The following is a 12,957-nucleotide window of genomic DNA, read 5'->3' as shown; positions in this document are numbered from 1 at the left end:
GAACTGTGAGCGTCCCACTAAGGACATCTATCTCCCCCTGGGAGAACAGCATCTGGCCAGGAGCCCTTTGCCACCCAAGAAATGCACCATTTTTGAACGTTGCAAAGAGGCCTCCAGAACACCTAGCCGAAGCACATGCCAGAGAAATGGCACCATTTTTTAGAAGGGCAAAGGAATCTGATACCCTTATACTACTCCCCTCTGCCTCGCCATCCGGGTGAGCAGCAACGAGCAAGCACACGGTCAGCATTGCAGCCAAATCCCAGCCCATCTCGCAGTCAGCAGAGCACTTCAGACTGCAAAACCAGATGTCTATAAAATCTCACTGAGAAAAAAATCAAACAGGTCCTAACCACCTAGAGTATTTCCAGGCTGCACTGAGAGTGGAAATAAAGACTTTCAATCAAATGGCCCCTATAAACAGGTCAGAGTAGCAATACTAATACCAGATAAAATAGACTTCAAACTAAAATTAGAGAGAAGAGACAAAGAAAGACATTACATACTAAATATCTCTGTACCTTTGCTGGGGCACCCAACTTCATCAATAAATACTGCTTAACCTAAAAACACACATAGATGCAAACACATTGACTGTTGGTAACTTCAACACATGATGTCACCTCTGGATAGATCACCCAGGCAAAAATTGAGCAAAGAAACCTCAAACCTACATAACTGCATTGGCCAACTAGACTTAACAGACATCAATGCAGAATATTTCACCCAGCAGCATCAGAATACACATTCTTCTCAGAAGTACATGGAACGTTCACCAAAATAGATCTTGTTTTAGGTCACAAAGAAAAACTGCAAAATTTTTTAAAACAAAGAAATTATTCCCCATTCCTGTCAGACCACAATGAAATAAAATCAAAGCTCAACACCAAAATCCATCAAAGAAAATTCTCTAACTCATGGAGACCAAACAACACATTGCTGAATGACCAGTGGGTCACTGAAGAGATTAGAACAGCAATCCAAACATTTATGGAATTTAACAAAAATTAACACACAAAATACCAGCTGTACTGGGACACAGCAAAGGAAGTACTCAGAGGAAAATGTATAGTTCTGATTGCCTACATCAACAATTTGGAGAAATCTCAAACCAGCACTTTAATGATGCATCACAAGCTCCTTGAAAAATAGGAACAAGCCAAACCCCAAACTAGTAGACAGAAACAAATACTAAAATCTAAATCAGAAATAAATGGATTAGAGACTAGAAAATCCATAGAATCAACAAAAACAATGAGTTGCTTCTTTGAAGAAATGGACAAATCAGACTTCTAAAAATCAGAAACGAGATGAGGATGTTCACTCTCTCCATTCCTTTTCAATATAGTACTGGAATTGCTAGCAAAAGCAACAAGGCAAGAGGAAAACATAAAGGGGATCCAAATAAGGAAAAAAGAAGTAAAAACATCTCTTTGCAGGTGGCACAATCCTGTATTTAAAGAGCCCTATAAATTCCTCCCTAAGTTACTTGAGCTGATCCAAAACATTAGCAAAGTAGCAGGGTATAAAATTAACCCACAAAAATCAGTTGCTTCTCTGTTTGCCAACAATTAGAAGAGTGAGATTGAAATCAGGAAAGCAACTCCATTTGTAATAGTCTCAAAAAAAAACCCTAGGAATTAACCAAAGATATGAAGGACCTCTATTATGAAAACTTAAAGAAATTGAAAAAAGAAATTGAAGCAGATTTAAGTAAATAGTAAAACTTTCCATGCTTCTGGATTGGGTGGATTAACATCATGAAATGGCACTACTGCCCAAAGCAATTTACAAATTCAATGCAATACCCAACAAAATTCCAGTAACACTCTTCAATGATATTAAGAAAGCAATCTAAAATTTCATATGGCATAATGAAAGACCCAAAATAGCAAAACAATCCTTAGCAGGAAGAACAGTGTTAGAGGAATATCAGTATCAAGCTTCAATCTCCGTTACAAATCTGTAGTAATAAAAACAGCTTGGTGTTGGCACAGGACAGGCATGAGGATCAATGGAACAGAATAGAAGACAAAGAAGTAAACCCAAAGACCTATGCCCAATATTTGATACGGGAGCCAAAAACACAGAATGGAAGAAGGCCTCTTCAACAAATGATGCAGGAAGAACTGATATGTACATACATGTAGACAACTGGAGCTAGATCCTTACATATCATCCTGTACCAGAATTAATTCTAAATGGATCAAAAACCTCAATGTAAGGGCAGATACGATGAAAATATTACAGGAAGGGATAGGAGAAACACTAGGGCTCCTAAGCACAGGTTGAAACTTCCTAAATAAAGATCCAGAATCACAATAAATCAAAGAAAGACTGGATAAATGGGACTGCATCGAACTAAAGAGTTTCTGCATGGCAAAAGGGCATAGCCAGCAAGTTAATAGAAAGCACACAGAATGGAAGAAGATTTTTACTAGCAGTAACACTTGACATCACCTTTATAGTAATAATTTTTTAAAAGACAGAAAAAAAGAAGTAAACCCTACCATTTTCACTGGGCACTAGTGGTTCAGCCCTGCAAACCTAGCCACTCAGGAGGACTGGGGGCTAAGAAATATGGTTCAAAGCCAGCCTACAGCTGTACTTCTCAGTAGTACATGGAACATTCACCAAAACAGATCTTGTTTTAGGTCACAAAGAAAAACTGCAAATTTTTTAAGAAAAGAAATTATTCCCCATTCCTGTCAGACTAAACCTTTGCCTGAGCACGACTTCCCATCTCTCCCCAACATCACCACTTACCCACTGGAGGAGAAGCCATTGATAATGCCATTCTCGTTCTTTCTTATCAATGGCCCCTCCTCTGCCTTATCAACCCCCTGGGTGTACACACATGGCTCGTCTAGAAACAAACACTCTCTTGGTCCCATTCTCCATCCACTTACCATCCACTTTCCCTCCCTCAATCTGACTCATCTTAACGACGGACGACCTCCGCTGTCTATGTCCCCACAGCCACCGTTACCACCTGACCTGCCATGCATTGTATTTAACATATACTTTAATATAAATTCCATAAAGGCAGGTAGACTTTCTTTCTGATTGTTTCTGTCTTATTTGCTGTAATACGTCCATTACTTTTCCAGGTGAACACATCAGGTACTCAAGAAATATTTGCTGATGAAAGCAATACTTGTTGAATGAGCAAGCAAATCTATTTTTAGTAAGAAATGTGTTTTAAGGACGTACACTACAATAGCCCAGTGTTTTATTATCTACTTGCTTTTCAACCATTTGAATTGAGAAAGAATACCATAAATATTTTATATTTCCTTAAAATTTTTAGGTTCTGTGACCACATGAACAGGTTCTATAAAAGAAGCAGCTGAAGACCATATGCTAAACATTGTTTTAAAAGAATTACCGCAAGACTTACATACAGTAAAGAAGAAATATCGAGAAGGAGACAAACCAGTCTTAGACTCTTATATGGCACAAACAACATTTTTAAGTAGGCCTATCTAATATAAAGATAAATTATTTAAGCAAAAGTAAAATACTAAGCCAATTAACATATTTTAAAATTCAATGAACATTTCTCATGTGATCATTACTTCACTTAATTAAGTCATTAATCCTTGATTCAGTAACAACTGAATTGAAACTTCTATAAAGTATTCAAATGTTTTATAAGAATGTCCTACATGTGACAATGAAATTAAAAGAATATTACACATCAGTTGTAATAACATAATCCATGGACCCTCTTCCTTTTAAACAATACCAATATGAAAGCACAAATAATCCAATAACAATAAAGTCAATAATATTTACATGAGCAACTACTTCTTTTATACATTCGTGTTTTTTCACAGAAGTCTAAAATTTCTAAATTAAATCTAAAATTTAATCCTCATTTAAAATTTCATAGCCAATAGCTTTTTACCTGCTCATAGGACCCTATTTTGACTGCTGTCTCTGGTGCTATTTTAAAAATATTCACACCATTTCCTCTCCAAAGAGAAATAATCCCTCCTTCTTTTACCAGCTGCTGAAACACACTAGTCAGTCTCATTCTCCTTGTCTGTAAACTGTGAACCTAGAAATGAATAACAACTATTTTCAATTTATTTTGCTGATTTAATTTTTTATTACTAATAAAATTATTATAATATATATAAATTCATGATTTTCAATACCAATTTATTTTTCTTCAGTCACATATAAAATTGATATGTTAATATTTTCTTATCCCCCAACTACATACATTAATAACAATAGTCATCCATGCATGGATTTCCACTCCATGGTTTCCAAGATGCAATTATACTAAAGTAAAATTACACAAATAAACAATTCACCCATTTAAATTGCATGTTACCTGCATTGAGCAGAATAATAAAATCACCTAACGGGCTGGGAATGTGGCTTAGAGGTAGAGTGTTTGCCTAGCATGCATGAAGCCCTGGGTTTGACTCCTCAGTACCACATAAACAGTTAAAAAAAAAAAAAGCCAGAAGTGGCGATGTGGCTCAAGTGGTAGAGCACTAGCCTTGAGCACAGAGAGGCTGAGACCCTGAGTTCAAGTCCCAGGACTTGCAAAAAAATAATAATCACGGGGCTGGGAATATGGCCTAGTGGCAAGAGCGCTTGCCTCCTACACATGAAGCTCTCGGTTCGATTCCCCAGCACCACATATATGGAAAATAATAATAATAATAATAATCACATAACATGAATGTCTACCCTGCTCTCCAGTACCATGAATCAAACCTTTGTCCAAAACATCCCTGCTCTCTATACTACCCACACATTCAGCAGAAGACATTTCAGTAATCAGATCTATTGTCACAGTGTTATCACAGTACTTAGGTTCCAGAAACGCCAATTTTATGTAAGAATAATCCCAGAGTGCAATGATAATGGTGATGCCACATATATCAAAGACACACTGAAAAGTGCTTCTTTTATATGAAACAGTACAAGTCACATAATGTCCTTTGCAGTATAGTTATAACTGCTCAACTGTATTACTAGTGCTGTTAATCTCTCATTGTGTCTTATTGATAAAACTATCACAAGCATGTTCTATAGGTAAAATATAGTATTTACAGAGTCTGGTACTATTTGAAGTTTTAAGCACATGCTGATGGTTTAGGAACACTTCAAATAAGGGAGGATTACTATCGTTAATCTAAGACTTCAAAGGAAAGAATAATTTCAGGAAGACATGAATAACTTAATTACCAGATAATCTCACAACATGTTGCTACTAATAAAGAATTATTATGGTATGCTCTGAAAAGAATGAATGAAAATACAGAAACTTTCGATAGAGAATACCTTTAGCTATCGAAGTATTATGGATTAAATTGTATCCTTCAAAATTCAGATGTTGGAGTCTTAACTCAAATTCTCTAAGATAGGACTTAATTTGCAGAGAAGGTCTTTAGTGTTGAAATCAAATAATAATGAAGTCATTAGAGTGGACCCTAATCCAATCTAATATAACCTGCATCCTTAAAAAAAGAAATTAGAGTCGGGCATTGGTGGCTCACACTTGTAATTCTAGCTACTCAGGCATCTTTGATCTGAGGATCACAGTTCGAAGCATCCCAGGCAGAAAAGCCTGTGAGACTCTTCTCTCCAATTAACCACCAGAAAACTAAAAATGGTAACGTGGTTCAAAGTAATAGAACACTAGCCTTGAGCTCAGGGACAGCACCAGCACCTGAGTTCAAGCCTCATAACCCACCAAAAAACAAAAAACTAAAATTGGACACAGACATCATAGACATAACACATACAGAGGGAAAATGTAAATATATAGAAATATCCTAGGCTCAGTTTTAAAGGTTTCAGTCTATTTTGGTTGGGGTAGGAGTGTGATAGAGCAGAGCAGTTCATTTTATGGTGGTAAGTAAACAGGGGGAGGGGAGAGAATGGGACACTTGTGGGCTTCCTCTTTTTATTCTACCTGGGCCCCTAGCTTATAGGATGGTGCCATCTGTATCTATCTTCCATTAATACTCTGTAAATACCATCACAGACTCATCTCTGATGTTCTTCAAGCAAGAGTTGATAATATTAACCATCACAGAAATCATAGGAGTTTAAGAAAACTTAAAAATCTTCTCATATTAAAGTTTTCTTCCAAAACAAAGCCTAATGAGAAGTAGGATGAAATATTCCAAAGCATTTCTTGTAAAAATTATCAAGGAGTCAAGTCACATTTAACACTTGAGGGTACATAAAATCTTTCAAAGTACCTGCATCATGACTTTCAAGCGGTCAAAGGGCGCCGTGAAGGTGCGTGCCACTGCACTAGCTATTCCTGCTGCCACCAAACGCTTCCACCAAATCCCAGTCCGCTTTTCTTGCTCGGTAAATTCATCTGGAATAGATAGACTCTCTCCTATATCAACCATCTGAAAAGGCAAAAAAAATGATGAGACAATAAACTAAAGTATAACAGGTATGAAGGAAAATGACAACTCTCTACAAAGGCCAAGTAGCACTTTATACAAAGACCAAAAGCTTTAGTATTTCCATAAAACCATCAAGCCAAATGAGTTAAATGCAGAATGAAGTAGGGAAATAGTTCTTAAACAAATGCAAAGTTATAAACTATTATATTTTTATGAATTAATTACCAAAACTTAAGTATTTCTGTTCAACTAAGAATACCATGGAAAAGATAAGCAAACAGTAGATAAATGACATGTAAGAAAAAATTTGCAAGTCTTAAGTATAACAGGGTATTAATACTTAGAATAAATATATATTCCTGTGAAACAAAGACAAAATAAAAATACTCATCAAAAATAGACAAAGCACATAAATAATATACAAAATCCAACTAATAATTCTCTGAAAAGATCTTTAAAATTCACTAAGAATTGAGGAGATACACATTAAAGAAATGAGATGTGACTTCATACCCAAAAGAATCATATTCATCCCCAACATTAGAAAATTGGATTATTCTAAGAAATAAATAAAAAAGAAATAGAAACCTTTACCTCAGTATCACATTTTAAAAGAAGAATAAGAAAAGAAAAATAAACAATAGCCTTCACATATTATTTCTGGGAGTAGTCAGCCTAACAAGCAATATGACAATAGTTCAAAAAAGTACAAAGGCATGACTTATGGTCAATTGTCTATGAGCAAACACAAAGTCCTGAGTTTAAACCCCAGTACTACCAAAAAATAAAGTATTAAAAAGAAACCAAATGTTTTAGCAAAAAAATGTACAGGTATATAAACTTATGACTCAGAAAATATTAAACTTTTTAATGTCCATAGGAGATAAGTATTTTTCATAGTTAGAGAGTTGGAAAAAAAAGATGCTTATTACTATGGTAATTAAGATGTGATATATGCATACTATATAGTACCTAGAAGCTATAGATTAGATGAACATCTAACCTCTAACACAATATGACCTATTATATAAACACCAAGTTTCACATATGAAATAATACTATGTTTCCTAAATGTATATAAATATTTGAGAGTACATATGATATATATTAGAATCAAGCACCTATCATAATAATCAGTATTTATTGTACATATCTTATGTTTTAAATACATCAAGTAATGGAATGATCTGGTCCTAAAAACTTGTATCATTATCTATCTCCCCTATATATTTTAGGAAACTGAATTACAGAGGGGTTTATATAACTTGTGGGTGGCACATTTGGACTTCAGCCTAAGGCATTCTGACTCCCAAGCTTTTGCTCTTTTTCTTCTACTATGTTGTCAGTGGAGAGAAGGCAAAAACTCAAGAAAGTGAATGAGCAAGTTATTAACTTCATGCCCTACACCTAAGAGCTAAAAAAAAAAACTTTTTAAAACACTTTAGCTTGGGCTGGGGATATGGCCTAGTGGCAAGAGTGCTTGCCTTGTATACCTGAGGGCCTGGGTTTGATTCCCCAGCACCACATATACAGAAAACGGCCAGAAGTGGCGCTGTGGCTCAAGTGGCAGAGTGCTAGCCTTGAGCAAGAAGAAGCCAGGGACAGTGCTCAGGCCCTGAGTCCAAGGCCCTAGACTGGCCAAACAAAAAAAAAAAAAAAAGAGAGAGAGAGAGAGAGAAAACACTTTAGCTTGTAAGATCTCACTTATTCCTTATAACTTCAACAAATAAAAAATGACCATGTAGACCATATACCTGATCTTTTCTTACTCTGAAATCTGGAACTCTTAATATTTGACTTTACATTTCCTATTATAGAAGACTCACTCTAAGACAGCATATCTGTGAAAAAAAATTCATTTCCACATTTGTAAGTCAATCCAGCTATATGATAATAATGAACACAATTCTTAAACACAAATTACGTGCGCCCTGTAGGGAAGTATCTATTTTAGCATGCTGGTTTTGGCAAACAAAGAAATTGTGTTTGCTAAGTTTGTACATGGAACACTAACAACACTTACTAAATTAGCATATTATCAGGAGATAATACCATCAATTTAGTCATTGAGTTGCGAGTATAATAGGAATTAAATGACAATAATAGCTATGATACTAAAAAATAAGAACCGTGAAATACTAAGTAGTCTTACCGTAGAACGCTTCCAGAAACGAATAATTTGACTGATATTTGTTGCAGGATGAAGTAAAAAGTAGTATTTCCATTCATCCCAGTCTAATGTCATTGTGTCATCACTGTCGATGCTGAAATAAAATTTAAAACCAGTGCTTACAAGCCACATACAAGCTAATCAACACTTCCTAAATATTTACTTTAAGGCCTCTCATTGTTGGGCTTCTTGAGGATCTGTATTTTCATACTTTTATTAATGACTTTATTTTTTAGAAGTTTTAAATTTTTAGAAAATACAATAAGATGACATAAATGGTTACAATACATTTTCTTTCAACATTTCTATTTATTGAAAGAAATATCTTTTATGGCACTATATAATTAGATCTTGTCTACAGCTGCAGTCAAAAACAGATTTATGCTTTCAAGGACTTAGAACATTTTATTAAACAAGAGATATGAATAACTTATATAAACCACAATATTAAAAAATAAAACAAAATCAGAAAGACAAGCAAGGAATAAAAAACTACCATCAATTCTTGACTTGTAAACTTGAGGCAACAGTGTTAGATTCACTCAAATGTACAACTGTTTATCTTTTCTTGAATTATCAAATATATTTAGAAATGAACCAAATGAAGCTTCTATATAAGTAACAAAAATCATTTGAAAAACAAACTCAATAGGCTGGGCACCAGTGGCTCACAACTGCAATCCTAGCTATTCGTGTAGCTAAAAAGCTGAGAATCACAGTTCAAAGCCAGCGTGGGCACGAGAATCTGTGAGACTCTTATCTCCAATAAACTGCTCAGAAAAAGCTGTAAGTGGCACTGTGGCTCAAGTGGTAAAGTGCTAGCCTTGAACAAAAGAAACTCAGGCACAGCACCAGGCCCATAGTTCAAGCCCCAGAACCAGCAATAATAATAAAATTTTTTAAAAATAAACTCAATAGAAGGGTTCAATGAAGGAAAGACAATGATGAGGAACTGGTAAATTCAAAAATATCTGAAAGACTTTGCCAGAGTGACACACCAAAAGACAAAAGCAGAAAATAGAGGAAGGGAAAGTAAAAGGAAGACTATATTGGACAAGATGAGAATGAAAATTTTCTAAGACTGTGTAAGATATGAATGCATCCCTTCAGAAAATACAACATGCCCCCAGCAGAATGAGTTAAACAAAATTCAATCTCACAGACTAGATTAAAAGAATTAAAGAATGCCAAGTGTAATAGTGCACCCCTAAAATCCCAGCACTAAGGAGGCTGAGGCAGGAGGATCATGAGCGTGAGACCAGCCTGGGCTGGGCTACCTCAGCAAGTTTCAGGCTAGTCTGGGATATAGAGACTTTGTCTCAAATAAACAAGCAAAAAACCTACAAAGCACACAAAAAAAAATCATAAGAGGTAGAAACAGAAGACAAACCCCCATACCAAACATCAATAATCACAGTGACCTGCAATTTCACCTAACAGTAGAAATCGGAAAATACTAAATAGTGTATCAAAGCTCTGAAGAAAGGTAATTGTTATATTAGAAATGTATATCTAGCAGACTGTATTTCCAAAACAAAAGCGAAATAAACATGCATTCAGGAACTCAAAAACTATGAGTTAAAGTATTGTTATATGTCCACTAAAGGAATTTCTGAGGAATATAATTCAAAAACAATGGGAAATATCTGTTTAAAAAATAGCCTGACATGCTAGATAATGATTAAATAAAATGCCAAATATAAATACATCTAAACAAACATTCTACATAAAGAAACAATTACATACATCACTTTGACAATAAATAAGAAAAAAATAAAGAAACAATTACATCATCTATTTGTTAAAAGAAAAAGAACAAAAGAGTTTATAAATCAGGATGGAAATGTCTGGAATTAAGAGTATTCTTAAAGCTTTCTAATATTTAAAGTGAATGTAAAGATTTTGCTTAACTTTGGTCTTTAAACTTTTATGGTAAAGTCTTAAGACTAACTGCATACAGGAAACAAAATATATATTTCCAACCAGTAAAAAATGAACTAGTAGTAAAAACGAGAAAAAAGATTATGACAAAGCAAAAAAGAAAGAGAATATAAAATGTGGAATGAAGAGAAAACAGAAGTATATTGATAAAAACAAATTCAAATACCACAAATAATACTAATTATATGTACATATAGAGTATACTATGTATACATACTACAGTATACATACTAGAGTGTGTATACGTACTAGAGTATACATACTATTATACTATGTAAACATAGTAGAGTATATATTAATTACACAAGAGCAACACACATATTTATATGTATACATAGAGAGTCATTAAAGTCATCATGTATAAAAGGAATTGTGAAAGTTAAATAAAAAATTAAAAATCCAGATGTAAACTGTTTATTCAAACAGAGGCCCTCACAGTTTGGATCTTGAATGTCCTCTGAAGGCTCATGCGTTGAAGCTTTGATCCCCAACCCATGTGGCTGTTGGGAGGGGTTGACACTAATGCAAGCACTGGGGTCATGACCTTGAAGAGGCTCCTGGAGCCTTGGCACCTTCCTAATCTGGCCCCCACGTGGTGATCAAGCCCCCTCCGCCCGTGTCCCTGCCATGATGCCTCATGCCACTGAAGGACTAAAGCAACAGAACCAATGGACAGGAGCCAAAACCTCAGAAATGAGGGGCCAAAATAAACCTTCCCTTTGTTTTAGAAATAACTATCTGAGGTATCCTGCCAGTGTTAGAAGGCTTACAAACGTAAAGGTACATAAAAACATTTAGCTGAATGATGGCAAATACTGGTATCACAAAGATTTAATAATTTTGAAATTGGTTGGATCTGAGAAGATCCTTCAAACACATAAAGCTAAAAATGTATGACTGTAAGAAAAAATGAAAAGGCTTCATCATAGTGATAGATATCAATTTGTCAGTCATCTGTAAGTCAGGAACACAAACAACTGTTTTCTGCAACAAATAGAAGACATATTCTTTAAGGACATAGGGAACATATATAAAAACTCTCAGTGTAGCAAAAATCAAAGAAATACTATCATGTAGGCCATAGTCTTTAAATACTGGGCAATAATGTTAGAAATTAATAACTAAAAATCTCTTAAAATATAAATGTTTTGAAATTCTAAGATACACTTTGAAGTTTAAAATGTATTTAAAATGTAAATTGAAAAAATCTGATATGAAAAAGAAAGTCGTGATTTAGATATTTAAACTTGGCACTAAGGTAAGACACAGCCATTTCAACCATCTCAGTCATTTTTTTCATCAAAAGAAATCTTCCTGAAAGCCTGAGAAACAGAACAAATGAATGTGCAGCTATTTAACTCAAACAACAGTGGAAAGCTAGGAGCCCACTCTGCTCAGATTCCCCATCCCTCCTCTCACACATCTGAGAAATCACTAGACTGTGAGTGTGCGCAATTTCATGTGGAATATCTTTGCAACTTGCTGTCAGAAGAGTAGATACAAAGTGTCACAAAACTATACAAACAGGAGCAAGTTTGTTCACAAAGCTGTAGAATAAGGGGAAAATGCCAAGTATATAGCAATTTGTTTCTGATATAGAGCATAAGACAAAGGAATATTATTAAAATGAAGACAAAAGCTGACCTTTTCACAATGGTTTTTGCCTGAGCTTCAGAAATATTTATACCCAATGCCTTCACAGCATCAACTACTTCTGAAGTTTCTATTAATCCTTTAAAAAGTGAAAAAATATCAAATTAGAATATCCAAAAAGATGATGCAACAAATATAGTCAGAATTTTTAGGTCTATAATTCCAAATTCACAACTCTCAGTCTAAAAAATCTAGAATAAAAGAATCTTTGCAAATATGATATCAAAATTAATTTGGTGGCAAAAGTTGCCTTAATCTAAAATGAGGTTAATTTTTACTCAGTTATTTCTACTTTAGAGTGATTATTTTTATTTCCCTGTAGAAATGTTAATGTATGTACTTTACAGTAGTGACCCAGACACCTCTTTGAGTACCACATAATGTATCATATTTGGACTATATTATTTTCTTAAACATAGATACTAAATTTAGCACACGTCAAGTCCCAAGGGTTATAGTTTCTGGATTACTGGAAACAGTTGAAAAAGTTAATGCCAAAGTCTTACATGAGATGCATGAAAATAAAACTTTTCAATGATTTATAAATAAGCTTTAAAAAGACACCATAACCAGAATACAACACCACTCTTTTAACCCAACTATATCACATCAATTAATGTGAATCAACAAATATACTCAATATAAACTATTACAAAGTTCACTCTTGTGAAAGAAAAATTAGATATTCCATATTTTCCTCAAACCTTGAAATAAAAATCTAATCATATCATTTCCCAATTCCAAAAGAAATTCTTAATTCTTCTTTACATAAAGATAATAGTTGAGTATACCCAATCTTTA

At 34.4% G+C, this 12,957-nt stretch overlaps 1 protein-coding gene across 1 annotated transcript in view; it reads right to left on the bottom strand.

Annotated features, from left to right (window-relative positions):
• The window catches only part of LOC125364028 (calcium-binding mitochondrial carrier protein SCaMC-1-like), a 32,567-nt gene that overhangs the window by 11,842 nt on the left and 7,768 nt on the right, over positions 1-12,957 (bottom strand). Inside the window, exons 3-6 of the mRNA XM_048363432.1 lie at positions 12,148-12,235; positions 8,545-8,656; positions 6,234-6,392; positions 3,911-4,063 (exon numbers count right to left, since the gene is read on the bottom strand). Of these exons, the coding sequence (XP_048219389.1) occupies positions 3,911-4,063; positions 6,234-6,392; positions 8,545-8,656; positions 12,148-12,235 (512 nt within the window). The remainder of the gene's footprint in view (positions 1-3,910; positions 4,064-6,233; positions 6,393-8,544; positions 8,657-12,147; positions 12,236-12,957) is intronic.

This window comes from Perognathus longimembris, chromosome 15, assembly GCF_023159225.1.
Source record: "Perognathus longimembris pacificus isolate PPM17 chromosome 15, ASM2315922v1, whole genome shotgun sequence".
Lineage (NCBI taxonomy): Eukaryota > Metazoa > Chordata > Mammalia > Rodentia > Heteromyidae > Perognathus > Perognathus longimembris.
The sequence above is the reverse complement of the archived record's forward strand: the minus strand, read 5'-3'. Positions and strand labels throughout refer to the sequence as shown.